This window comes from Ceratotherium simum, chromosome 4, assembly GCF_057802395.1.
Source record: "Ceratotherium simum simum isolate JZ-2026a chromosome 4, ASM5780239v1, whole genome shotgun sequence".
In the NCBI taxonomy this organism is placed as follows: Eukaryota; Metazoa; Chordata; class Mammalia; order Perissodactyla; family Rhinocerotidae; genus Ceratotherium; species Ceratotherium simum.
The window spans coordinates 73,629,080-73,654,137 of record NC_141903.1 but is presented as its reverse complement, the minus strand read 5'-3'; the positions used below and the strand labels follow the sequence as shown (position 1 = coordinate 73,654,137).

Here is a 25,058-nt window from a genome sequence, read left to right as displayed (position 1 = left end):
GCCAGGGTGGTTATAAGCAAGCAATGGAGAAACTATAGAAAATGTATTTTCAATTTCATTGCCCCCCACACACACTCACAGATTATTTTTGTGAAGCATCAAAATATTCTTTAAAATTTCACTTTATTTTTTTTCCGCAGGACTCTATGCACTGAGAATGTAACTAGTCATGTAATAGATCTCACAAAAATGAAAATCCTCTTCAGTTATGCCCTTTTGTGTTCTAGAAAAAGGTTTAGATTTTCAAATTTTTGTCTCTTGAGTATTACAGGTTGCCAAAATGGTTACCAGAATCTCCTAAGTAAATTTAGTGCTCTATTCACAAGAACAGAACAGGCAGAGAAGTGAGAGGCACTATGTTCCAATGCATCTGCCAGCGACAGCACAGCTGGTGTAACTCACACCGAATTGCAGAGAAATAGAACTCGGAGTTTGTGGAAAATCTGTTCAGATTCAGTTGTCAGCTATATAACAATGATTTATGTAAAGCCCAAATATCTCTCTGAAAAGGCCCCCTAGGAATTCTTTCCCCTGTGGTTAGTACCTTCATCTGGACTAGTCTGCAATATTCGGTTCTTTCCTTTCATAGTTAAATTTAGAAAAGTTACACTGATATCAGACACTAATAAAGCAGTGAATTTTTTTACTTCACTGAAAGGATCAGGGCAGCCACATCTTGCTACTAATGAAAGGCCTCAGTTTTTAACCTTTTGGATGAGCTGATGATTTGAACAATGGTATCTTCAGGAATTTCTCTTAGAAGACTGAAAATGTTCGTTATGTGTGTTCTTCTAGCTGTTGATTTAGAAATGTCAATTGGAAAACAATACTCTTTCCTTATGGCAATGGAAATAGGAAAAAAATATAAGCTCTATGTTTATCTTGTAAAAATCATGTAAATAGAACTAAACAAAGCATCATTTGTTGCTTCATTAAGCATCATTAATAAACAATAACGATAACACTCTAATAGTAAATCTTAGGCATGAAAACAAATTTCAAAAAGGAACACTCTCCACTTAAATATAAAATAACTTTTAAAATTAAACTCTGAAAACTAAAAAGAGAGGGCCAGTCCAGTGGTGTAGTGGTTAAATTCACATACTCCACTTCGGCGGCCTGGAGTTCACAGGTTCGGATCCGGGGCATGGACCCATGAACCACTCATCAAGCCATACTGTGGCAGGCATCCCACATATGAAGTAGAGAAAGATGGGCATGGATGTTGGCCCAGGGCCAATCTTCCTCAGCAAAAAGAGGAGGATTGGCAACAGATGTTAGCTCAGGGCTAATCTTCCTCACCAAAAAATAAAAAAAGAAATATCTACAGTCCAGCATTTATATGTCACTTAGTGTCTCCATGGTTGCAGGCAAATACATCCCATAGCACCAGGTGCCGCCCTCCTTAGAGGCTTCCTTCAATGTGCCAAATAGCAACAACAATGAGGCCATGACAGGCAGGACCACAGACTGGCATCTGAGCAGAGGTGGCAGCCCTGTTCCACTGGTCCCTCTGCCGGCCTAAGTCTGCTTCCTCATGCTCTTTCTGGATATAGTCTTGACACCAGCCAACAGCACACCCAAAGAGTGACTGTACATGGGCCCCTCAGAACCCTGGACCGCAGTGCAGCTGCATGGCATTCACTGCCCCACCACACGCTTCTCACATGTTATCCCAGAACTTAGAACCACACAGCAAAGTGGGCCCTGTTAGCCCTATTTAAAGATGAACGAACTGAAACACTTAAACGGTAAGTGGTAGAGCCTATGTCCCATCCTAGTCTATGTTGCCTTCCAGCTTGCCAAGCTGCTTCTGAACGTCTATATAACTCGAGTGCTCAGAGTCCATGTCTCACTCTTCAACACTCCATTATATATCCTATCTTACGTTTTTCACTGCTTCCCATGACCAGTCTTAAATAAATCAGTGATGTTCAGCTTTTAGAATACATTAGAATCACCTAAGTGCTTGTTTAAAATACATATTCTTGCTCTCCCTCCAACTTCTCCAAAAATTATGATTTAGTAGGTCTCTGGTAGAGTCAAGGCATCTGCATTTTAACAACTTCCCTCCCTTCCCCACCCCCATGATACTAATGCAAGTTTCTTTATGAGAAACACTGAATTAAACTAGGTTCCTTGAGGGGCAGACCCATTATAGATTGTGCATTGACTAGAGTAAACATTTGGCAAGTATTTATTGATATATTTCTATTTCAACTGATGTTTTTATTGGTAAGTTACTAGATACAGATACAGTGCTTTCAGCTGCGTGTAGCAAAAACTCCAACCAAAATGGCTTAAATGTAAGAACATTGATTATCTCACCTTAAAAAATCTAGAGTTTGGTTAATTTCAAGGCTTAGCAACATCACCGAGCACCCAGGTGTTTTCTATCCTTCCTGCCTGCCACCCTCTTTTCCCTCATGATCACGAGATGGCTTCAGCAGTTTCAGGCATCAAGCACAGACAAACAGGACAACATCCAGCAAAGAGGAGGAAAGTTTCTTCTTGTGTATCTCTTCTTGAAGGCAAAGAAACCTTACCCAGAAGCCCCACAGTAGGTTTTCCCTTGCACCCCACTGGCCAGAATTGCTTCACATGCTCCTGCCTAAACCAGTTGCATCTCAACCATCATGGGACCATCATGATTAGCTTGGCCCCCTGAAGGACATGGGGGGCAGGAGGATGAACCAAATCAGGCAGAAGGGGGAATGGCTAATAGGAAGTTAACCAATAGTGTCTGCCACACTGGGAACTCCAAAAAGAAATCCTAAATATTGAGAGGAATGAAACATAATTTACAAGTGTCTGTATAGGACTGAAGACTGGAGATCAAATACCCTTTCACTGGCGAATATTGGCTGCAGATTGTCTAGAGGCCAAAATAAGAACTAGCTCAAGGAAAATAACGAGCAAGTCTGTAGTCCACGACTAGGCTGTATGTCACCATCGGCAGGGCCTGATGTCCTCTTCCCTCCTGCCTGTGACTCAGACATCCACAGGGTAGCACTGTCAGCATGCGGGGGCCTTAGAGGAATGGATTTTATATATATATGAGGTTCCATTTGGTAATTTTCCAGAAGAACATTTTTGAGCCAAATGAGTGGGTAGATGGAATCTGATTAATAAAAGCCCTTAGCAAAGCCTTCTTTGTTCCTTAAGTGTGCAGGTGACAGGAAGGAGGACTCTCACCCAGGCTGAGGCTATTTTATTCTGCTAGTAGAGAGGAAACTGCAAACCTACAGGCTCTAACAACCTGTAGCTTTATTGAGCCATTTTTTTCTGCAATTTTCTAACAACTGTATCTTAAGGGAACGGTTCAGTTGGATAAATCAGTCAGTCAGTCGAAAAATATTTATTGACCACCTACTATGTGTCAGGCACTCTTCTCAGTGTTGGGGAACAAGTTAGATAAAGTGCCTGCCCACAGGGAGCTTTCATTCTAGTGATGGAGGGCAAAAATAAACACAAACAAATAAATAAGATAATTTGGGTAATGACAAATGCTATGGAGAAGATGAAGTGAGGAATTATGATAGAAAGTGACTGAGGGGAAGGCTTGTCTGAGGAGAAGGGGATATTGGAGTTGAGACCTAAACAATGAGAAAGAGGCAGCCATGAAGTGACTGCAAGGAAGAGCATTCCAAGCAGAAGGAATAGCAAGTGCCAAGGCTCTGAGCTAAGAACTAGCTTAGCATGTTTGAGGAACAGAAAGAAGATCCATGTGGTTGCGTGAGAGTGAATGGTGGGAAGAGTGGGAGGAGATGAAGTCGAACAGGAGAGCAAGGGTTTTATTGTCAGAGAATGGAAAAGCTAGTGAAGCGTTTTCAGTAGGCAAGTGCTGTCATTTACACTTTTGGACAGACCACTCTAGCTGCCGTGTGGAGGATGCACTCTTTGTTAGGAGGCAAAAGTAGAGGAGATGATGGTGGCCAAGACCAAGAAAGGAAGAAAGAACTAGGGAAGAGTAGATACGGAGCCTGGGGACACTTCTACCTGTCGTTTCTGCTGCCACTCTGTTAGGTCGCTTAAGTAGCATTAATCACAGTGTGTCTCTTGCTTCTGCTTTACTCTTTCCTGGAATGACAGGCATACATGGGAGAGGTTAACATTTGATTTTGGAGTCAGACAGACATGAGTTTCAAATTCTGACCCTGACATCTCCAAGTTGTGTGACCATCCCTTCTTCTGTCTGGTAAATTTCCTCAATCTGGTCTCCGGAATCACTAATTCATTCTTCAGTTATTCCCTCTGTCATATTTATCCCATCTTTTATTTTTCTTTATTTAAACTATTATAATTTCTTATGCCTAATATTTCTACTTGTTTACTTTTCATGTTTCCTAGTTTTTTGTTTCCATTTTGCTATCTTCCCATAACTTCTTTTTTAATATATTTATTAGCCTTTTTAAAAATTTCTTGTTGCATATATTTTAGTATTTCTTTTCTGTAGGAATCTGTAATCCAGTAGATTGTTTATTTGTTGGCTGGTTAGTTTTTGAAAAGACTGTACTCCTCAAATGTCCTGATATTTTGGCCTGTGAGTACATCTGTCCCTTGAGGATTTCAGCCAGACCTAGTCTCCACTGGAGTCTGGTCAGCTCCAATGAGCTCAGGAGGTGGGGTGTGGACGAGCCCCAGGCACAGTAAAATCACAGCAAACTACTCCCCATCCTACAAAATAACTTCCATCAGGCCTCCACGTTTTGCTCCTCAGGAAGAAGTAATGTTAGGAGAGCAGTTGCTTTCCCACCCCTGGGGCATGTGGAGGTAGAAGAGTGTAGACGCAATTGCCCAAGGTCAGTTGTTTTCCAAGATTTTGCTATTATTGTTTCAGCTACTGCAGAACACAGGACTTCTGCCTTGTCTGATTTAACTCTTGAGGACACTTAGACCAGAGTCTGAAATTTCACAGAGTAGAGTAGTTTGTCCCAAGGCAATAAGGGGAGAAGCAAAAGCAGAATTACAATGGTCCCTCTTCCCCATTTTATCCTCCCACAACTATATCTCCTGCCCCAGACCCACGTGGCCATCTGACTGAGGTTGGGTTGCCCAGGAAACAGGCTCTGAGACAGAGATTGGTGTGAACTGAAGGCTTATGATGGAGTGCTCTGGGATAAACACCTGTGAAAGGGAAGGAAAGGATACAGAATTGGGCAAAATGAGAAGTATTGTGATGCAATACCAAGGAAGACTTCAGCTGACCCCACAGGGAGCTCTGAAGCTAGGATGGTCCTTCTAAGTTGTTCTGAGATACAGCAAGCGTTCCAGGCCCTTATATCCACATATCAACCAATCACTGAATTTGAGCTGCCCCAGAAAGTGGGCATGACCTTGGGCAAGGCGACTCTCTTCACCAAGAATATTCCCAGAGGATGCTAACAGCTGAGGTCTGTCAGCTAGCAGTGCTCCGAGCAGTTGGGGAAATAAATCCTTCCTTCCTAAAAGGCGAGCTGGTGGCACATCACAGCACCCACTATACCACCCCACACATTGACAGATTTAAAATAGCCTCCACTGCCCCAGGGGTTTGTCACAGTGTGGTAGTTCAAAATTGGCCACCTCAAAATATGTCTTTTTTTTACCTTGGTTATTTTATTGATAGACTGGGAGGGTCCTTGCTAAGACCAAATATTTACATTTATAAGGGAAGTCTCCACTTGTAAAGGTATCTCCCTCTCTGTACCTGGAAGAAGGGGGGATGATCTTATCTCTAGAAACTCTTATCAGTGTGGAAGGCAGACTGAAATCTGCATACTCCTGATTGCTGTGATTTCTGGTGGTCTCCCATGTCTGACTCCTCCACCCCCAATGTCCTCCTTTGTCTACCTGAATATGCTATTTAGGGTGAAAACCTCTGCCATTCATCAAGAAACTCAGTTTCCCTCTTTTCTCCCATGTATACATGTCATAAAGCTTTGTTTGATTTTTTCCTGCTATTTGGTCTCATGTCAATTTAATTTGTAGCCCAGTCAGAAAGGACCCAGAGTGGGTAAAGGATAGTCTTGATCCCCTTCAACAGTTTTCTCATTTTCTCTCTCTATGTCCTCCAAGGTTTTAGGATAGGGGAGGACGGGAAGCCAGTAGTCATGCTAGTTCAGCATGTTAGTAGGGACCATAGTGAGTCCAGGAACTTTTACTCCTGAGGAACTGTGTAACTCATTTCCTCTCTTTCTGTGCTCTGTCTCATGTGAGCTGTCATGCTCCTCTGGGGCAGATGTACTTGAGCTGAATTGTTCACTCTAGACCTCAACTCTCCCTCGCTGAGAGCTTCACTTTTCCTGGGAAGCTGAAGTTAAGTGGGTCCTCTAATTTAATTCTTTTTTTTTTTTTTTTTTTTTTGTGAGGAGATCAGCCCTGTGCTAACATCTGCCAATCCTCCCCTTTTTTTTCCTTTTGCTGAGGAAAACTGGCCCTGGGCTAACATCCGTGCCCATCTTCCTCCACTTTATATGGGACGCTGCCACAGCATGGCTTGCCAGGCGGTGCGTCGGTATGCATCCAGGATCCGAACCGGCGAACCCCGGGCCGCCACAGTGGAGCACGTGCACTTAACTGCTTGCGCCACCTGGCTGGCAAGTGGGTCCTCCAAAGACCAACCAGAGCTGAGCAGAGGTGCGCTGTGGTTGAAGGAGCCTCACCTGACGGCTCTGCAGAGACACCAAGACCCCTGGGCCTGGGGGATGGCAATATTTTCCAAGGGACGCGAGTCTGTCCTGTGAGCCCCACAGAACCCCCCATCATTTCTCAAGCCCTAGATCCTCACCTCAGAGCAACTCCAGGTTTTCTTTCCAACAAGATTATTCTGATGGCAGTGGAAGGAGTGGGTACTGCGGAAGGTACAAGTGGAGACAGAGGCCAGTTAGAGGCCTGTGACAGTGTGCTGGTTTTAAAATGTCCACAGATTCTTTAATACTCCACTTCTCAAGAGATGGAACCTAATTCCCCTCCCCTGGAGTGTAGGCTGAGCTCAGTGACCGGCTTCTAAGGAAGAGACTAAAGCAAAAGTGATGGCGTATGACTTCAGAGACTAGGTCACAAAAGTAAGCAAAGTAAATTAAACGAAGAAAAAGACATGACAAAAGCAGCTTGTCCTTCAAGAGATTTATCTGTGAAGAGAAGGAGTAATGTGCTAATGCCAATAGGGGCCATCAGGATTTTACCTCTTTCTTTGCTCTAACGCTAAATAGCCCTAGCCTTTGTCTTTTTCCTTTTCTAATTTACTCTTCGTTGAATGTCTGACTCTTTTGTTAATCTTTGCCTTTGAGCTATCATTTCTTCCAAACTTAGAAGGCAGCCCTCTCCTCAGTGTAGAATTATCAGGTACTAAATTTCTGTAGATCCAACTGGGCTTGTTAGAATAGTGGGTAAAATAGAGAACAATTTCTGCTTGGGAAACTTTCAGCTTGAAAAATGCGTGATACAAGATCAAGGCGTAAGTCAGATCAGCTTCTTAGATGAGACATAAACCTAGATTCTAACCAGGTAGGCGCTTCAGGTCCTACCAAACTTCTCACAGCGGGGAAAATACAGGAGCAGAAGTCAGGATGCAAGTGCTGGCTCTGGCTCCCCCTGCTCATTCTTGTAACGCCTCTGGTGTTGTTTCCTCTCCCTGACTAGCCGTCATCCTTTTCTTCCTGCCATTCCAAACCCCCTGAGAAGTCAGCTAGAAGACAGACTGAACAATCAGGAGCGCACCATAGCTTTCCTCCTTGAACAAGCCTTCCGCATCAAGGAGGACATCTCTGCTTGTCTTCAGGGGACCCACGGCTTTCGAAAAGAGGAGTCGCTTGCCAGGAAGCTACTGGAAAGCCATATCCAGACCATCACCAGCATCGTCAAAAAACTCAACCAAAACATTGAGGTAGCTCTTTATTTCCTATATGTTGGCAAAGACAATCAACCACCGATGTCATTTTTCAGCTATAGAAATGAGTCACTATTGTTTAAGTTTAAATGGTTACAATTTAGTTGCCTCAGAGGGAAACAGTCCAATATTTCAACTGCTCGTTTATGCCAAAAAGTAGAAGGAAATTCTATTCAAAAAACGTTCACTCAATATTTATTTTGTGACAGTAAAGACAATTGTTTAACATTATGGCAGACATTGTGCTAAGGTGCTTATTTTAGCCTAAATCTTCAAGATTCTACTAATGTAATCATTTCCGAGAGAGGTTTTCATAATGCATTGGCAATGCTGATTCATAGGCCCATTACAATCTGACCCCAACAATCTCTCTGACTCCATCTCCCACCCCTCTCTCATTCACTCTGGCCATACTGGTCTCCCAGCTCTTCCTAGAACATACCAAACATGCTATGGCTTCAGGGCCTTTGCACATGCTATTCACTTTGGCTGGATCATCTTCACCTAAATATTTCTATGAAATGTTCTTCATTTCCTTCAGGTCCCTGCTCAAATATCACCTTATCAGAAAGGATTTCCTTGACACACTATAATAGCACCCCTCTCAAGCCCAACAGTCACAATCTCCCTTAAACCCTCCGTTACTTTTATTCATAGCCTGTATCGCAAACTATTATAGCTTATATTTGTTTATGGTTTGTTTCCTCTTCTAAAATATAATCTCCATGAGGGCAGGGACTTTGTTTGGTTCACTGCTAAGTCCCACACCAAATGATGACAGTGTATGAGAGGTAGTCAGCACTCTGTAAATATTTCCTGAATAGATGAATAAATGAATGAATGGTGTTTAAGGTGTTAAAGGGAAAATATTTGAGTTTCTAATCAAAAAAGAAAATGCTTGGGTTAAACCAAGATAAACAGATTTTTACTACAGATCTTTCGGAGTTTTTAAAGTGCTAATGAGCGTATTGAATTTGGGATAGCAGCTTTCAACAAAGTTTCCAGGGAATAGACTTTAGGAAACTGACCAAAAATTTGTGGAATTATGAGAACTGACAACAATCGCCTCCCACAATACATGTCTTTTCTACTCTCAGAGAATTGTGGATTAAAGAAAAAAACAAACAAACAAAAAACATGAGATTGACCCAGCAATGACTTCCCCATGACTTTGTATTTAAGGCTAAGGATATTTATTAATTTATTTTCTATCTGTATGGTCTGGCAGACCCCATAATGCATTTGAGGGAGGGCGGAAAGTTTAAAAGCCCTAGTGAACTTTTAAAAGGCACTTTATTAGTATTTAGCACATATTGAATTGACCCTCGTGCCTAAAAAATCAATGCTACTTCTCAAAGTGGTCAAAGGTGTTTACAGGCATCATAAAGTATCATGAAGATGACAAGAGATAAGCAGTTCAGTGCCTTTGAGATGATGAGAAGATCAAGTACATACAGCACTAGCACCAAAATAAGATCCTAATTTAGGACTCACAACTTCTTGGTAACTGAAAAGAGAACAGCATCCTCAGAAATGTCAAAATGCTTCTAGAATATTCTATATTTTGATTTGGGTGGTTATTACACAGTTGATTATATTTGTCAAAATCCATCCAGATATATACTTTGATTTGCACATTTGAATACATATTAATTATACCCCCAATAAAATACTCAGCATTAGGGGGAAAAAGTTTCCAGATCTCTAGAAATCTTGCTGAGAGCTTCTTTTCCTATAGTAATTGATTACCTTAGATTAGCTCTGAAAACAGACAAAGCCAAAACATTTTCCAAATACTATAAAATTTCAGAATGTTTGCAATCCTGTTAAGGGTTTGGCATATATAGGGAAAATGAGAAGGACTGGTCTGATTGTGAAAAAAACTGAATTAGAAAATAGTTAACCGCTGTAGATAATGTAGTTACAACATTATGAAGAATAAACAATTAGGCTACCTTTAGCAAATAACTGAGACGAAGCACTTTATAGAGAAATGGATGCTATTCAAGTATTTTTCAAAAACCTAAACACATTAACCAGATCAGCCCATTTGCAGATGGGCCAGCAAGACAGATCCAGGTGTGAGCTGAGGCTTGGCTTGGGTCTTTAAAAGGAATGAAAAAAACACTTTTTTTAATCAACTATAATTGCAGCAGTTAAGTTGCTTGTTCCTTTTCAAAATCAAATTATTTCTGTTTTTAAGCTGGCAGCTAATTATAAATTTTAAAATTAATTTTTAATTCAAGAAAAGAGAATTTTATGTATATTGCTTTATTGTGTTTTTTTCCCCAACTTATAAAAGCAATACTTGTTAATTGTAATTATTTTGAAAGTTTAGGAAAAAATTGTAAAACCTGAGAAAAAATTTCTCACAATTCCACCACCAAATGGCAATCTCTACCAATACCCAGATGCATCTCCCTCTAGTCTTTCTGGGCATTCCATTTAGGAGGCTGAGACTACATTCATAAGCACAATCTTTAATATAAAATTATATCATAAACTCTTTCATATATCATTAAAAGCTCTTTGCATGGTCCATACACCATGATTTGCTTAATTATTCTCCTAATATTGAAATATCTTTGTGCATAATTATGTGTCTGCATTTGGATTATTTCCATAGTATATATTCTTAGAAGTGGAATTATCTGGGTATGAACACTGTGAAAGCTCTTGATGCATGTTGTCTAATTGGTTTCCAGAAAGTTTATACCCATTTACACTTCCATCAGCATTACATGAGAGTGCTTTTTTCATTGTGCCTATGCCAGCATAATTTATTGTTTTAATCTTTGCTAATTCGATGGGATAAAAATGAGATCTTTCTCTTTTTTCACTTTGTAAAATTGACTATAATAGGGGCCAGCCTAGTGGCATAGTGGTTAAGTTTGCATATTCTGCTTGGGCAGCCCAGGTTTCACAGATTCGAATCCCAGGTGTGGACCTACACACCACCCATCAAGCCATGCTGTGGCAGCGTCCTACAAACAAAATAGAGGAAGATGGGCACAGATGTTAGCTCTAGTGACTATAACAATTTGCACTTTCTCTGTCAATAATCTGTTAATGTCTTTTGCCAGTTTGTCTTTTGGAGTCTTAGTGCTTTTTAACTTTTATTGATTTGATGATCTTTTTATTAATTGAGGATAATAACCAGTGATAGGTTGGTAAATGTCTAACAATCAGCAATTAACTTTTTTCTGGGGGATAAAAACCTGGTTTATAGGGGCCAGCCCAGTGGCGCAAGCAGTTAAGTGCACGTGCTCTGCAGCGGCGGCCCAGGGTTCACTGGTTCGGATCCCAGGAGCGCACCGACCCACTGCTTGTCAGGCCATGCTGTGGCCGGCATCCCATATAAAGTGGTGGAAGATGGGCATGGATGTTAGCCCAGGGCCAGTCTTCCTCAGCAAAAAGAGGAGGATTGGCAGATGTTAGCTCAGGGCTGGTCTTCCTAACAAAAAAAAGCAACAAAAAAAAAAAAACCTTGTTTATAGTGTTTGCCTATTTCCATGGTGTAAATACTCTTACTTTGATTGATTTCAAACACCAACTGACCAACTGACGTTACTGAACACAAAGATGGGAAGAGATATGCACAATTGGCTCTCACAAACGGATGCATAGTGATTGTAGCACATCACTGAAACCCTTGGCAATAGCGTTTGTTATTAAAGTTTTTCCAGTTTGTTGTTTATGTCTTAATCATATTTACAATGTTTTTTGCAAGTTTTATATAAAGTTAAACATTCCAGTATTTTGCTTTGTGATTTCTCTCATTTCTTTTAAGAATAGAAATGTCGTCATTCGGAGATTAAGTAATCCCCTCTATTATCTGTTATTTTTATGGTTTAACTTTATATTTGAAATCTATCTTTTCTAAAATCTACATTGATGCATGTCATGAGGTAAGGATCTAAATTGATTGTTTTCTGAAGAGGTAACCAGAGATTCCAACACCATTTGTGAAATTCCTCCCCCATTGATTTTTCAGTCTAATGTATAGCATATTTCTTTCTTACATTTACCAAGGTCTTCATTAAATTACATTGATCTATTTAGCTATACACATCTATTTAGCTACCCTGATTTACTCATCCTTGTTTATAAAATGTTTCAGTGTTTGGCAGGGCAAGTTTCCTTTCATCACTATTCTTTATCAAAACAAAGCAAAGCATCACCTACTGCTGTGGTCTGGATGTTTGTGTTCCCACCAATATTCACAGGTTGAAATCCTAATGCCCAAGGTGATGGTATTAGGAAGTGGGGCCTGTGAGAGGTGATTAGGTCATGAGGGTGGAGCCCTCAGGAATGGGATTAGTGCACTCATAAAGGAGATCCCACAGAGCAGCCTAGTCCCTTCCACCATGGGAGGACACAGCAAGAAGTCGGCCATCTGCAACCCAGAAGAGGGCTCTCCCCAGAACCCGACAACGCTGGCACCCTGACCTCGGGCTTCCAGCCTCCAAAACTGTGAGAAATAAGTTTCTGTTGTTCATAAGCCACCTAGTCTGTGGTATTTTCTTATAGCAGCTCAAATGGACCAAAACACCCACACACATGCAAGAACAAACAAACAAATGAAGGAAAACTCTAGCTAAAGTTTTTGACACTTTTATGTCTTCAATTAAAGCTTTATTTGCTCTTCGGTTGTTTCAATCTGCCAGTTGACAAATGGGCAAGATTCTGTATATGGTTTTTGAAGTTTCTATAATTCATTTGCTACAAAAATCCTTCTTTTGCCCCCAAAATTCATAAACATAAGTTTAAACATAGTTGAGGCCTTGTTCAAATATAGCAACTAAACTTGAATGTTTCCCCATATCATAAATTTGTCTGTGTTTTCCAATGTCCTATACTCTCACTTATTTCTAAGTAAATACAAATTATTTTTTATGTCCTAACTTTACGTTGGAATTTGTTGAATGTCAAGTAAGATATAAATTTTTTCTATGGACAACCAGAATTTTTTCAATTATTAAATTAATACTTATATGTGAGTGCAAAAAATTAAAAATCACTGTTCTTAGGGCCACCAATCTAGCGGTATAGGACAGTCAGCTTTATTTCAGAACATCAAGACATAATGAAGACATGACTAAGGATACTCAAGGACAAAATCTGAACACACTCGAGCCATAATCTCTCATCTTCTCTATAAATTCTAGAACAATAAACCTCTTTCACTGTGAGTTTGTGAAACGGTTTGATTCAGATTTGCTTGTGTTAGTTGTATTAGCTTCATTATGGTTTTGATTCAATCTGTAAAGGGCCTTGCCTGGTGTCATATGAAAGATCCCATCTTCTAAACTTACCACCAATCCTGAAATAGGTTTTCATGGAAGCTTTTAGATCAACCATGGCCAAATGGCAACCCATGGCCATAACAGCACAATAAATATGTTTTGCTTGGCCCATATAGTGTTTATAAAAGATTTGGAATAAGATGTCACTATTTAAAAATTGAGAAATTTAACATAAAATCCAGATTTCTGGATTCTGTTGAAACACTGTTGAACCCTCATTCCCACCTGGCAACAATCAGCTGGAATCAAGTCATCACTGCCTCCCTCAGATAAAGCAGGGATTGCTTCTCTCTGACATAGGACACTCTCTCTCATCTACACTATCAGCCTAATTAGGAAATGCATTCAATTTTGTAACCTCTGCTTTAAATGTTATTTTCTTATCATGTGTTATGGGAAATTAATGGGAATTTTAACCCAAAATTACAGATTTTAGAAGACCAAATAAGAGTTCGAGATCAGGCGGCCACAGGAACTAATTTTGCAGTACAGGAGCTCAACACCAAGCACCTTCAAGGAGTCGGAGATCTTCGAGGAAGAGTAGCCAGGTAAGAAGAAGCATATTAACTAATGTTTAGCAGTCACTGCTTGGCCGCTGAATTCTCATTCCCAAATAAGTTCCATATTGCAGAAAATAAGATACTCTCTTTACATTAAGCTAAACTAATGAGATGGTAGTTGAGAAAGTGTGTCATGGAATTTGAAAACCTCATGCTACCTGTGAACATCCAAGGTGTCTATAGAAGTCCCTTTATATAGAATGTCCAGTTCAGTCCTTAAGTGACGAGAGTCTTGTCTTTATAGCCCTCAACTGTCCAAATGTCAACATCTGTACAAAGACACACCCTCATAACCACGTATAAATTCCCCAGATGTGTCAAATTCTAATGATTAAAACATTTAAAATAAACGAGAATTATATATAAAAGTCTAAGAGCGGCCAGCCTGGGGGCAAGGTGGTTAAGTTCACGTGCTCCGCTTCAGAGGCCCGTGGTTCACAGGTTCAGATCCCAGGTGCAGACCTACACACCACTCATCAAGCCATGCCATGGCAGCATCCCACATACAGAAAAATAGAGGAAGATGGACACAGGTGTTGGCTCAGAGACACTCTTCCTCAAGCAAAAAGAGGAAGATTGGCAACAGATGTTAGCTCAGGGCCAATCTTCCTCAGACACAAAAAAAAAGTCTAACAAAAGGGATTTACTGCCAAATGGATAAAATTTTGAATAACATCTTTTGTATGAGATTTCTAAATCAAAAGAATTAATGGTACACAGTTCTGCAAAAATCTGTACTCATTGACAATGGCAGGACAACTTGGGTAGACACATCAAAGATGCCTTGTAAATGGCTGACCAGGGACGCTTTTCCATCTCTGCCTCTTCCTCCAGCACCTCTTTCCTCACTCCTGGAAGGCCCCTACCTCCACCTAGTTAATCCACTCTGGAGTGTTCATGACCAAATAAGAATTAGGTGTTTAACACCTAGGATAAACCTCCCCATTCAATTCAACAAAAATGTATTAAGCACTTACCATATGCCAGGCAGTGTACTAGGATTCAGGGATTCAACAACACAGCCCTCTTCCTATACCTGTTCAGTCTACCTGGGAAAACAAGCCCCAAATATAAGCAATGAGATGAACACTGTAATGAAAGCCTGGGGTGCTATGAGAATACCCAAATCAGATTGAGGCATAGGGAAGACTTCCTGGAGGAGGTGATACTTGAGATGAGTTTTAAAAGATTTGTAGCAATTAGCTAAACAAGGAAGGGTGGGAAAGACACTTCACATAGGAAAAATAACATGCACGAAAGTACTGAGGGATGAATTATTGTGACATGTTCCAGGGCCTGCTTGTAAGAAGAGTATTTTAGTTGTGGTATTTGGGGATTTGCATTTAGGGAGAGATGGGAGATTGGGAGATGAAGCTAGAGAAGTGGTCCAGAGTTGGATGATGAGGAATCTTGTGGGCCAACGTAAAGAGTTTGAACTTTATGTAGAAGGTTATAAACAGACATGGGAAGATTTGAAGTAAGGGATGACATATCATATTTAGTGACATTCTAGTAGTAGCTGAATTGGTGGGGTACAAAAAGAAGGCATGGAAATGGAAGGAGGCCTATTGCAGCAATCAAGGTAAGAAATATCAAGGACCGAAACTAACACGCTAGCCATGAAAGTCCAGAGCAGGTAACAGACAACACAGACATTAGGAAAACAGAATCTAGAGGATTAGTACCTATGTGTATGTGTGTATATCTGTATACACACACATACATACATATATCATTATTTATATTATGTACAAATATTTTATACTTCTAAAATATATTATATAATATTTGATACATACAAAAGAATTTTTATAATATTTGGGTAAGTTATGAAGCAAGATAATAAAACAAAAACCAACAAACCCACCACCCTACTTAGATGTGCCATGATTTTGCGAAGAAGATAAACACCAAATATCTGTTTTGAATGAAACTTGGAATTTGGTTCAGTTTGGTAGTGTGATGACGACACTTCAACTATTTAATTTTTTCTGCAAGCTTTTTACAAATCTATTATTTTATTCTTGTAAATTCTGTCTTACATGCAAGACACAATAACAAATTTAAATGAAACCAAGAGATGAATAGAATAATATCAAGGAAAGATATGCAACTCTTTTTGTTCTGCTCCAATTTCTTTTTTTCTTTCCTTTTTTAAAAAATAAAAATTGTATATATTTAAGGTGTACAACATGATGATTTAATACATATGTACATAATAAAATGATTACTATAGTCAAACTAGTTAATATTATCTTCTCACATAGTTACCATTTTTTGTGTGTGATGAGAGCGCTGAAATTTACTCTCTTAGCACATTTCCATTCTTCAATACAATATTATTAACTATAGTCATCACGCTGTACATTAGGTCTCTAGACTTATTCTTCCTACATAATTGCAACTTTCTCCCATTTGACCAACATCTCCCCATTTCCCCCACCTCCTCACCCCGGTACCTACTGTTCTGTTTTATGTATTCGACTTTTTTAGATTCCACATATAAGTGAGATCATGTGGGTTTTTTTCTTTCTGTGTCTAGCTTATTTCACTTAGCATAATGTCCTTCAGGTTCATCCATGTTGTTGCAAATGGCAACATCTCCTTTTTTGAGGCTGAACATTTCATTGTTCATTGTATGTGTGTATCACAATTTCTTTCTTCATTCATCCGTTGATGGATACTTAGGTTTTTTCCATATCTTGGCTATTGTGAATATGCAATGAACATGGGAGTACAGATATTTCTTCCAGGTACTGGTTTCATTTCCTGAAACCAGGAATATATATCCAGAAGAAGGATCGCTGGATGATATGGTAGTTCTATTTTCAGATTTTTGAGGAACCTCCATACTATTTTCTATAATGGCTGCACCAATTTACATTCCCACCAACAGTGTGCAAGCATTCCCTTTTCTCCACATACTTGCCAACACTTGTTATCTTTTTTTTTTTTTTTTTTGTAATAGTTATCCTAACAGTATAAGGTGATATCTCATTGTGGTTTTGATTTGCATTTCCCTGATGATTAGTGATGTTGAGCACTTTTCATATACCTGTTGGCCATTTGTATGATCATCTTTGAACAAATATATATTCAAGTCCTTTGCCCATTTTTTAATCATGTGGCCGTTTAAAATCACCTCTTTGTTTTCTATAGTCCTGGGGGACTCACAAATGAGTCTCCTCAGCTCTCAGAGCTAGGTGATTTGGAAGACGGTCTCTCGGTGGCAGCCTTAAAAGTTGGCGTGCTAGATGTGTGGTCCAAGCCCTTTGCTCCTCAGGGAGGGGCTGGTATTTGGGGGTTCCCTCCCAATTGTAAGGTGCCATGCCAAGGATGGGGTTTATGGCATGAGCGTGCCTCAGCTCTTCCTACCCATTTCAATGTGAGTATTTTCTTAGTTGACTGATGTGTAGGAGTCTCTAAACTAGTTTCTGGATTTTTCTCAAAGGGAATTAATTGATCTGTGTGTAGCTGTTTATTTAGTGCATCTGAGGGAGGAAGGAAAATCAAGAGCCTCCTATTCCTCCATTGTGCTCTCCAATTACTTACTTACCTTCCCCTTCAATATTAAGTAGTGATTTTAGGACAAGGTCTTATTTTTCCTCGAAATGTCTCCCTTTTATGAAAATTTCTTAAATCCATTTGGTAATCTGAGACAGAATCTGGCTAAAAGCCCTGAAACTTAAATTTATCCTTCTTTTCCTTTTTCTTTTCTGTATTTTGCGCCTAATCGACAAGCTGAGGCAGATTAATTGCTGTCTTCCTGAATATATTGACCTCAATTCCAATTAGCATTTTGGCATAAGTGAAATTAAGTTGATTATTTTCATGTAATTCCTAGGAAACATTTTACTGCTTCATAAATCAAACTCAATATTTGATAACAACAATGTGCTTTGAATTTTACACCTTACTTCCCACCCCAATATAGTGGCAATTTAAAAGCAAGAACTTCCTATGAGATGAGGTTCTCAAAGTTGTCTGGCCTGCTTTTGACACCCTCTCCTCTGTTCGGTAGATTAGTCTCAAGTGCAAAAAAGAAAAAGGTGCGTATGTAAAGGGCACCCCTAGGGATGGCTGGGACTTCCAATCTGTAGCAGCCGCCTAACCACATTTGGCTATTTGGGACCCCAAGGCAGACATGCATATGAAAAAAATGATAAATTGTGTTGATGTGTGATTAAAAGCAAAAGTCATGTCCTTTGAAGAAACAATAATGATATTATGGATACTGCCAACTTTTGAAAAGTTAAGAATGGGGACTTCTGGTTAAAGATAGTAGAATAAAGATGTTTACTCCACTCCTCTCACTTGAGACATCTCAATGCCTGTTAAAAATAAAAGAAGTAATAAAACTCCATCTATAATATAACATGGAAGTTGCCACAACTACTAACCACCAACAGAGCACACTTACCAAATACCGGGCTGTTTGGACTGATAGAGTCCTCCTCAGACCTTAAACATAATGATTTTCTCCGAGTCAAGAGTCATAATCCCGAAAGGCATAGGCCAAATAATTTGCATAGAGCAATATTGCCTAGGGGCTTGGCTGGGTCATAGGAGAGATAGAAAATGTCCGTTTAGAGATTTAGGTCAGCAACACAGAACAGCTGAGGAGGTATATACGGCTGAGGATGCCATCATGTTATTTATCATCTAGGGATTCTTTCCTTGCCAAGTCATACCTGAAAGAAGTGCAACAGGCTGAGAAAGAGGAGGTGATAGTATCACAACGAAGAATCTATGACTTAATGATTTGCTGTGAGATACACCAATCTGATTTTTGAGGAGAAAATGAAGCCTAAGAAAATAACAGATTTGCTATTACAAGCCTGAGTAAAGGAGGTGATCTACTCCCCACCAAGCACATGCTCACTATCTTCTGCAGGTAGCCAGAATCGTTCACAGATGTTAAGAGTGGTAGTTAGGAAGAATCTATACTGTGCTGAAAAGTCACCGCCACCACCATCCTTAGATGGATGGATGGAAGGAAGGAAGGAAGGAAGGAAGGAAGGAAGATAATGCTGATGAATATATCTCTTGAGAGGGATTAGAAGCGTTCAAACCAAGGTTTAAAAAAAATTAAGAGCAAAAGAAAGAGATAAAAGAAGACTGCTGCTTGAACAGTCACATGTAATTTTGCTCCTTCCAAATCTCTATTAAATTTACAGTAAAAAGATTGTTCTCTTTAAAACATAAATCCACAAAGACAGGCGATATCAACATTAAAAATCTTGGAACCTAGAAAATAGATGGACGTGTGGAAACGGACTTCGAAGACGTAATAAAACCAATTTGAAAGCTGTGGGATAAGCTGAGAATGACGTGACTTGACACCACAGAATTCTCAGAAGGCTTAGGAGTCAGCTGCACCAGGAACCTCTGAAACTGTGGGTAAAGGTGGGCACTTGCCTCCAGGGAGAGGAACTGAGAGAAGCAGGGCGAGGCAGAGCAAGGAACCACAGAGATTGTTATTAGCCTTTTAGTTTTTATCGACTTTTATGCTATAAGCATGTTTTACTTTGATAAAAATAAGAGATAAAATGATTTCTCCCAAAAAAAGAGATTATCAGATAACGAAAGGAGATAGATAAATTGGAACTGCTTAGGGATATGGTGAAAGAAAAAATTAAAATAATACAGAGATTAAATCTACTTTAGAAGCCCCCAAACAGGATAAATAAAACAAAAAAATAATATTTTTTTTAAAAAAAAGCATGAGCAAACCACACAAAACAAAAAGAAAATGCTTTTCAATATAAAAATGGTTATAGAGAAATGACGTATATGGCAGACAAGTAGAATTCATTTAACATAGACCTAATAGGAGCTCCTGAAGGAGAAACAGAACAAATTCTTCAGAAAATAAAAAAATATTCGTGGATTAAGAGACCAAAACTTTCTTGAAACAGAGATTTGAATCTGCAGATCAAAAGGGAAAATTGTGACCCCAGAAAAACTGATATAAGAACAATTAAACCAAGATATCTTGGTTGAAGTTACAGAACATCAAGGACAAAGAATCATTAGAAGAAAAAAAACGAATCATTAGGCATCTAGGTGGACAAAACAGATCATGTAAAGGAAAGAAAAAATGTAGTCACCTCAGACTTCTCCACCTCACACAGAGCCAGGAGAGAATGGAGCAATGTAGGGCCAGACCCGGTGGCCTAGTGGTTCAAGTTCTGCACACTCCGCTTCGGCAGCCGGGGTTCAGTTCCCAGGAACAGAACCACTCCACTTGTCTGTCAGTGGCCATGCTGTGGTGGCAGCTCACATAAGGGAAAAAAAAAAAGAGGAAGATTGGCAACAGATGTTAGCTCAGGCAAATCTTCCCCAGCAAAAAAAAAAGAATAGAGCAATGTCTATCATGTTTGAACAAAAGAAAAAGTGACCCAATAATGTTATCTTAACCAAATTACCTTTCAAGTATAAGAGAACGGATAGGCATTCTCAAGCACCAGGAACTTAAAGATTCCAATGCCTCATGAGCCCTTCTTTTGAAATCTGGATGACAAAATCTGGCAAACCAAGGACTAAGTCAAAATAAGGAAAAAAAATCATAGTTTAAAGGGACTGTCAACAAACACAGAATCTAAATATAAAATGAAGATTAAATAGAGACCTGGGCTGGCGGGCCTCAGGGAGAACTCCGGTAGCGTCAGCGCGCCCACACCGGGCCACGGCGGTGGCCGCCGCCAGTGTCCCAGTCCCTGGAGAGGTCTCACCCCTCACCGAGATGCACTCAGGGCCTATTAGCAGGTGCCTTGGAAGAGTCCTCCTGTTGACTTGGCAGAGCCAAAAGCAGTCTGCATTCCTGCTGCTGGAGGACAGCTTTTTTGGGCTTTGGATTTACTTTATCTTCTACTGCAACTCCAGTGACACATTTGGGAAAGGAGAAATGCATATTAGAGGCATAAAAATAGAATTCTCTCCGAATTCCAGTACTATTTTTAATAGAAGCGGCAAGAGTGGACATCCTGAAAAGGCCGGGATCAGATGGCATCACTGCTGAATTCTACCAAACAGTTAAAGAGGAATTAACCACAATCTTTCTCAATCTCGTCCAAAAAATTGAGGAGCAGAGAACATTACCAAAATTATTTTACAAGACCAGCATTACCCTGATACCAAAGGTGAATGAAGACACTATACGAAAAGGAAACTACAGACCAATATCCCTGATGAACTTAGATGCAAAAATCCTCAACACAATACTAGCAAACTGCATACAGCAGCACATTAAAAGAATCATATACTTCAACCAAGCAGGATTTACCTCTGGGATGCAAGAATGTCTCAACATACGAAAGTCAATTAATATGATACACCATAGTAAGAGAACAAAGAAGAAAAAAAAAAGTGATCATCTCAATCGGTGAAGAAAAAGTGTTTAACAAAGTTCAACACATTTTCATAGTAAAGACTCTCAACATACTAAGAATAGAAGGAAATTACCTCAGCATAATAAAAGCTAGCTAAAATCATACTCAGCAGTGGAAAATTGAAAACTTTTCCTTTAAGATTAGTGGGATTTTAATTTCTATTAGTATGACCATAAAACATAACAACTGAGTGAGACCTTAGACAACATACAATGAAATCTTCTGATTTGGTAGCTTTTGATACTTGATCTAAACACAAATGTAGCTCATAAATAAAATATACTCTTGATGTCTCACAAAAAAAAAAAAAAAAGATTTAATAACAGTGGGAAATCTAGTTACAGAACACACTGTAAATGTCATAAAATTTGACATTTTAAAAATAGCAAAATATTAACAAAAAGTGTTGAAAGAACAGGTATATAAGCTCATTTATTTTCTCACTTTTTGGCATGTTTTCAATAGATAATGTGTAGAGTTGAAATGGTAGTTGTAAAAAGTATGATTCCAATCTATGATAGCTTTTTATAACTTTTTTATAGAAACAAATATCTCTTATAGTGAAAAAATATATACATATCTGAAGTTCAGTAATTTCTTCACTTTTCACTACAGTTACCTTTCCTTAGGTTAAATTAAATTAAAATTCAGCGTAATATTTTTAACTAAAGTTGGCATATATAATATAATCCAAATATTCTAAAATTATTTTATTATATTTCTATCTTTCTTACTATCTCTGTGTGTATATATATAAATATAGACACATTATATATATGTATATGTTTATACATGTATAATATATGTATCGTATAATGATGAACAGAATAAAAACCAAATATTAACAATTATAATTTCTGAAAAGTGGGATTTGGGATGATGTTAACTCTCCTCTATGCTCTTTTTTGTATTTCGTGTAACTTTTTAATAATGGGCATGTATTATTTTAACAGAACAATAAAATCACTCCAAAGTAGGAAAGGAAGAGAAACTTCCTTTTGAAACATAGCGTGCAGCTCTGAAAAACCACTAATCCTTGACTTCAGCTTGTGGGGTTAGGCTGGTTGGAGAAGGGGTGAAAATGAATAGACGGCAACTCTCAAGCCAAATAAATAAATAATAGCTGCTGATCTTGTGTGGGTGCTTCCTCTGTGCCAGGTGCCTGCTAAATGTTTTGCATTCATTTCCTCCTTGCATCATTAAATAACCCTAAGAATTACATTATTCAGGATAGCCACGTACAGTTTTGAAGGTTGAGTACACAGCACTCCAGGAGACACTGTTCACATTGTCGCCCATGCATTTGGCAGCCCCTGGAGTTGCCTGGTGGACAAATTGTGCAGCTATATACAGTGACCTCAGCATCATTACCCCCTTTTCTCAGATAAGGAAAACTGAAACTCATAGATGTCAAGAAACTCATCCCAGATGGCAAACCTAGGAAGTAGCAGAAGCTGGAGTCAGAGCTTGGTCTATCTGACACCAGAACCAAATTCCTAACCACTAGCCTTCAATGCATAGACCAGCTGTCCCTGAGAGTGGGAACAAGGTGGGGGTTGGGTAAGAAGGGGCAGGGAGTGGTGGTAGCAACAACTACTCCTGTGTAGTCTTTGGGGGTCTTCATGTGGACTCACATAAGAATGTTCTAATTGACCGACAAGAGAGGTTGTTCTGACAATAACAGTTTATATATACAAATGTGTGAATTGGATACCACCCAGCTCCCATTTTTGATCAGATTAATTCCTAATTTTTCCTCCCAGCAGTCTCTCCACTCCCTACCACAGTCACCTGATATCCCCTCGAGGGATTTCTCAGGCGAAATTACCATCTTAACTCACCTTTGGCTCAACTTTAGCATCCAAAATCTTAAGAAAAAGAAATTCATTTCTGGATCCTAGAAAATGTTAACAGTCATAAAACAAATAATATTAATTGCACTTAGCATGACGACATGAAAATGTGGTTCCTAATAAATATTATTTGATGACAATCAAAATAGTTATTTTATAAAATGACAAACTTCATTGTGATCTCTGATAACTCGTATACAAAAGCTACAGCCCTTCAGTGCTCTCCATCCTATCTTTCATGCATATATGAGTATATTGAAACTGATCATTAATACAGTATATAACCACGCTCTCCCAAGAGAGGCCATGAGTGTTGGTAGTGGGACAGTGGAGCAGGGTTCCCTGACATGCTGGGAAGATGGTTAATCTTCAACTCCAACCCCAGTTCACTCGAGTTCCTTCCTTAAAATACTGAATGCAACCTTATGGGCCAAAGTTTCATTCACATGTTAGTGTGAATTGTTTTTGTCCTAATATAATACAACACTTGACTGAAGCCACTCAAGGAGCAGGAGTTTTGATTGGGGAAGAGGAGGGAAATTGTTTTTTGAAGATGAGTTGGAAGACTTTTGTGGGCTGGGACACTTTTTCTAGCCATTGGAGAATTGACAATCTGGGAGCAAGAAAGAGGCTAAAGGGAGGAAAGTGGATCCAGAATGCAATATAGAAGAGGAAAAAGTTTCCACTTTGCCTAACCAAACTCCAAGAGAGAGTATCCCCAAAACATCAAAATCTGTTGGAACTCCTATGACTGAGGTTAATCCATCAGGCTGAAAATCTAAAATTTTCCCCAATTTCCCCCACGTCTTCATGTACTCCAACTCAGTGCTTTGATTTGGGCCAATGTATCATTATCCAACCTGGTTTCTCTCCCATCAGGAAAAGAACAGGAAATAAAGAAGGAGATTCCTGTATACGTTCTACATCTACCAACTCGTTGCTCAAAGAACTTTAGAACTTTTGCCATCAAATGAATTCACAGATCCTACTGTAGTATTAAAAATGTTTGAGCCTATTGATCTCACAACCAATTTCCATCTTGCCACTAGATGTGATTCCAGCATTGTGAAGCTTTCTGGAGACATTCACTTCATCAGGCATGAACACCGGCAAGTTGAGAAAACAATTCAAGAGCTCATGTCTGCCCTAGAAACTATTTCTAAGAACTTGGATATGAAGGTAATTGAAAATAGATGGAACTCTTATATTACATGTTACTGCCAGAATAAGATCATTGTAGCTCATCAAAATGCCTAGTCAAGTGGTAATTGTTCAAAAGAACTCTTCCAAAGAGTTTAAATAACAGCTCATGCATATACACCATGAGTAATGTCAGTTCAATTAACAAATTTTTAACGAGTGCCTCCTGTGTTCCAACACAGCCTCTGATTACAAGCGTGTGCTACTTGATTCCACTGTTGTCATTATTTCCTTATTCTCTGGGTTCCCCTCAAAGACAGTAGAATCAGAGATTATAAGCAAAGGAACTTCCCATGGAAGCCATTATTATTAATAAACGTGAGTTGATCATGTTACTTCCCTACAATGGGTTATGTCTCTTACAAAATAGTAGACAAGTCCATTGGCCTGGACTTTAAAGGCCATCTCTACACTGGCCCCTGCTTATCTCTTCAGCTCATCCCCCCTGTGCTTCCTGGCTCACTCTTTATACCCAGTGACACTGAACTACCTGCAGGTAGGTCCCCACTCACTCCAAGATATTGCATGGCCTCCACGTTGTTTGTGCTCTTTTCTGCCTGAAATGTCTCGCCTCTTTCTCATCTTCCCAGTTAATGGTTTAAAGGAGCCAATGCAAAGTCTTCTGTGCTCCACTTTGTCACATACCTTAGGTGAGACAAGCACATCTCCTCTGAAGTCATTTGGGCAGAACAAAGTGGAAATCCTTTGGGAGCTGGGGGAGATGAGTGTTTGGTGTTGATTATTTGTTTATGGGAGCCAGTTTATCAAGAGCAGAACGTTCACAGGGGCACATAGTTTACTCCGGTCCCATCCGGCTCCCCTTGGCTTTATTTTTACACTTAAAATCTTGATCCATTTGGAATTTTACCTAATATAAA

The 25,058-nt window shown here is 39.4% G+C and overlaps 1 protein-coding gene across 1 annotated transcript in view; it reads left to right on the top strand.

Annotated features, from left to right (window-relative positions):
* The window catches only part of FAM81B (family with sequence similarity 81 member B), a 48,746-nt gene that overhangs the window by 6,291 nt on the left and 17,397 nt on the right, over positions 1-25,058 (top strand). The window contains exons 2-4 of the mRNA XM_087430317.1: positions 7,624-7,867; positions 13,606-13,724; positions 24,030-24,159. Coding sequence (XP_087286443.1) covers positions 7,624-7,867; positions 13,606-13,724; positions 24,030-24,159 — 493 coding nt within the window. The remainder of the gene's footprint in view (positions 1-7,623; positions 7,868-13,605; positions 13,725-24,029; positions 24,160-25,058) is intronic.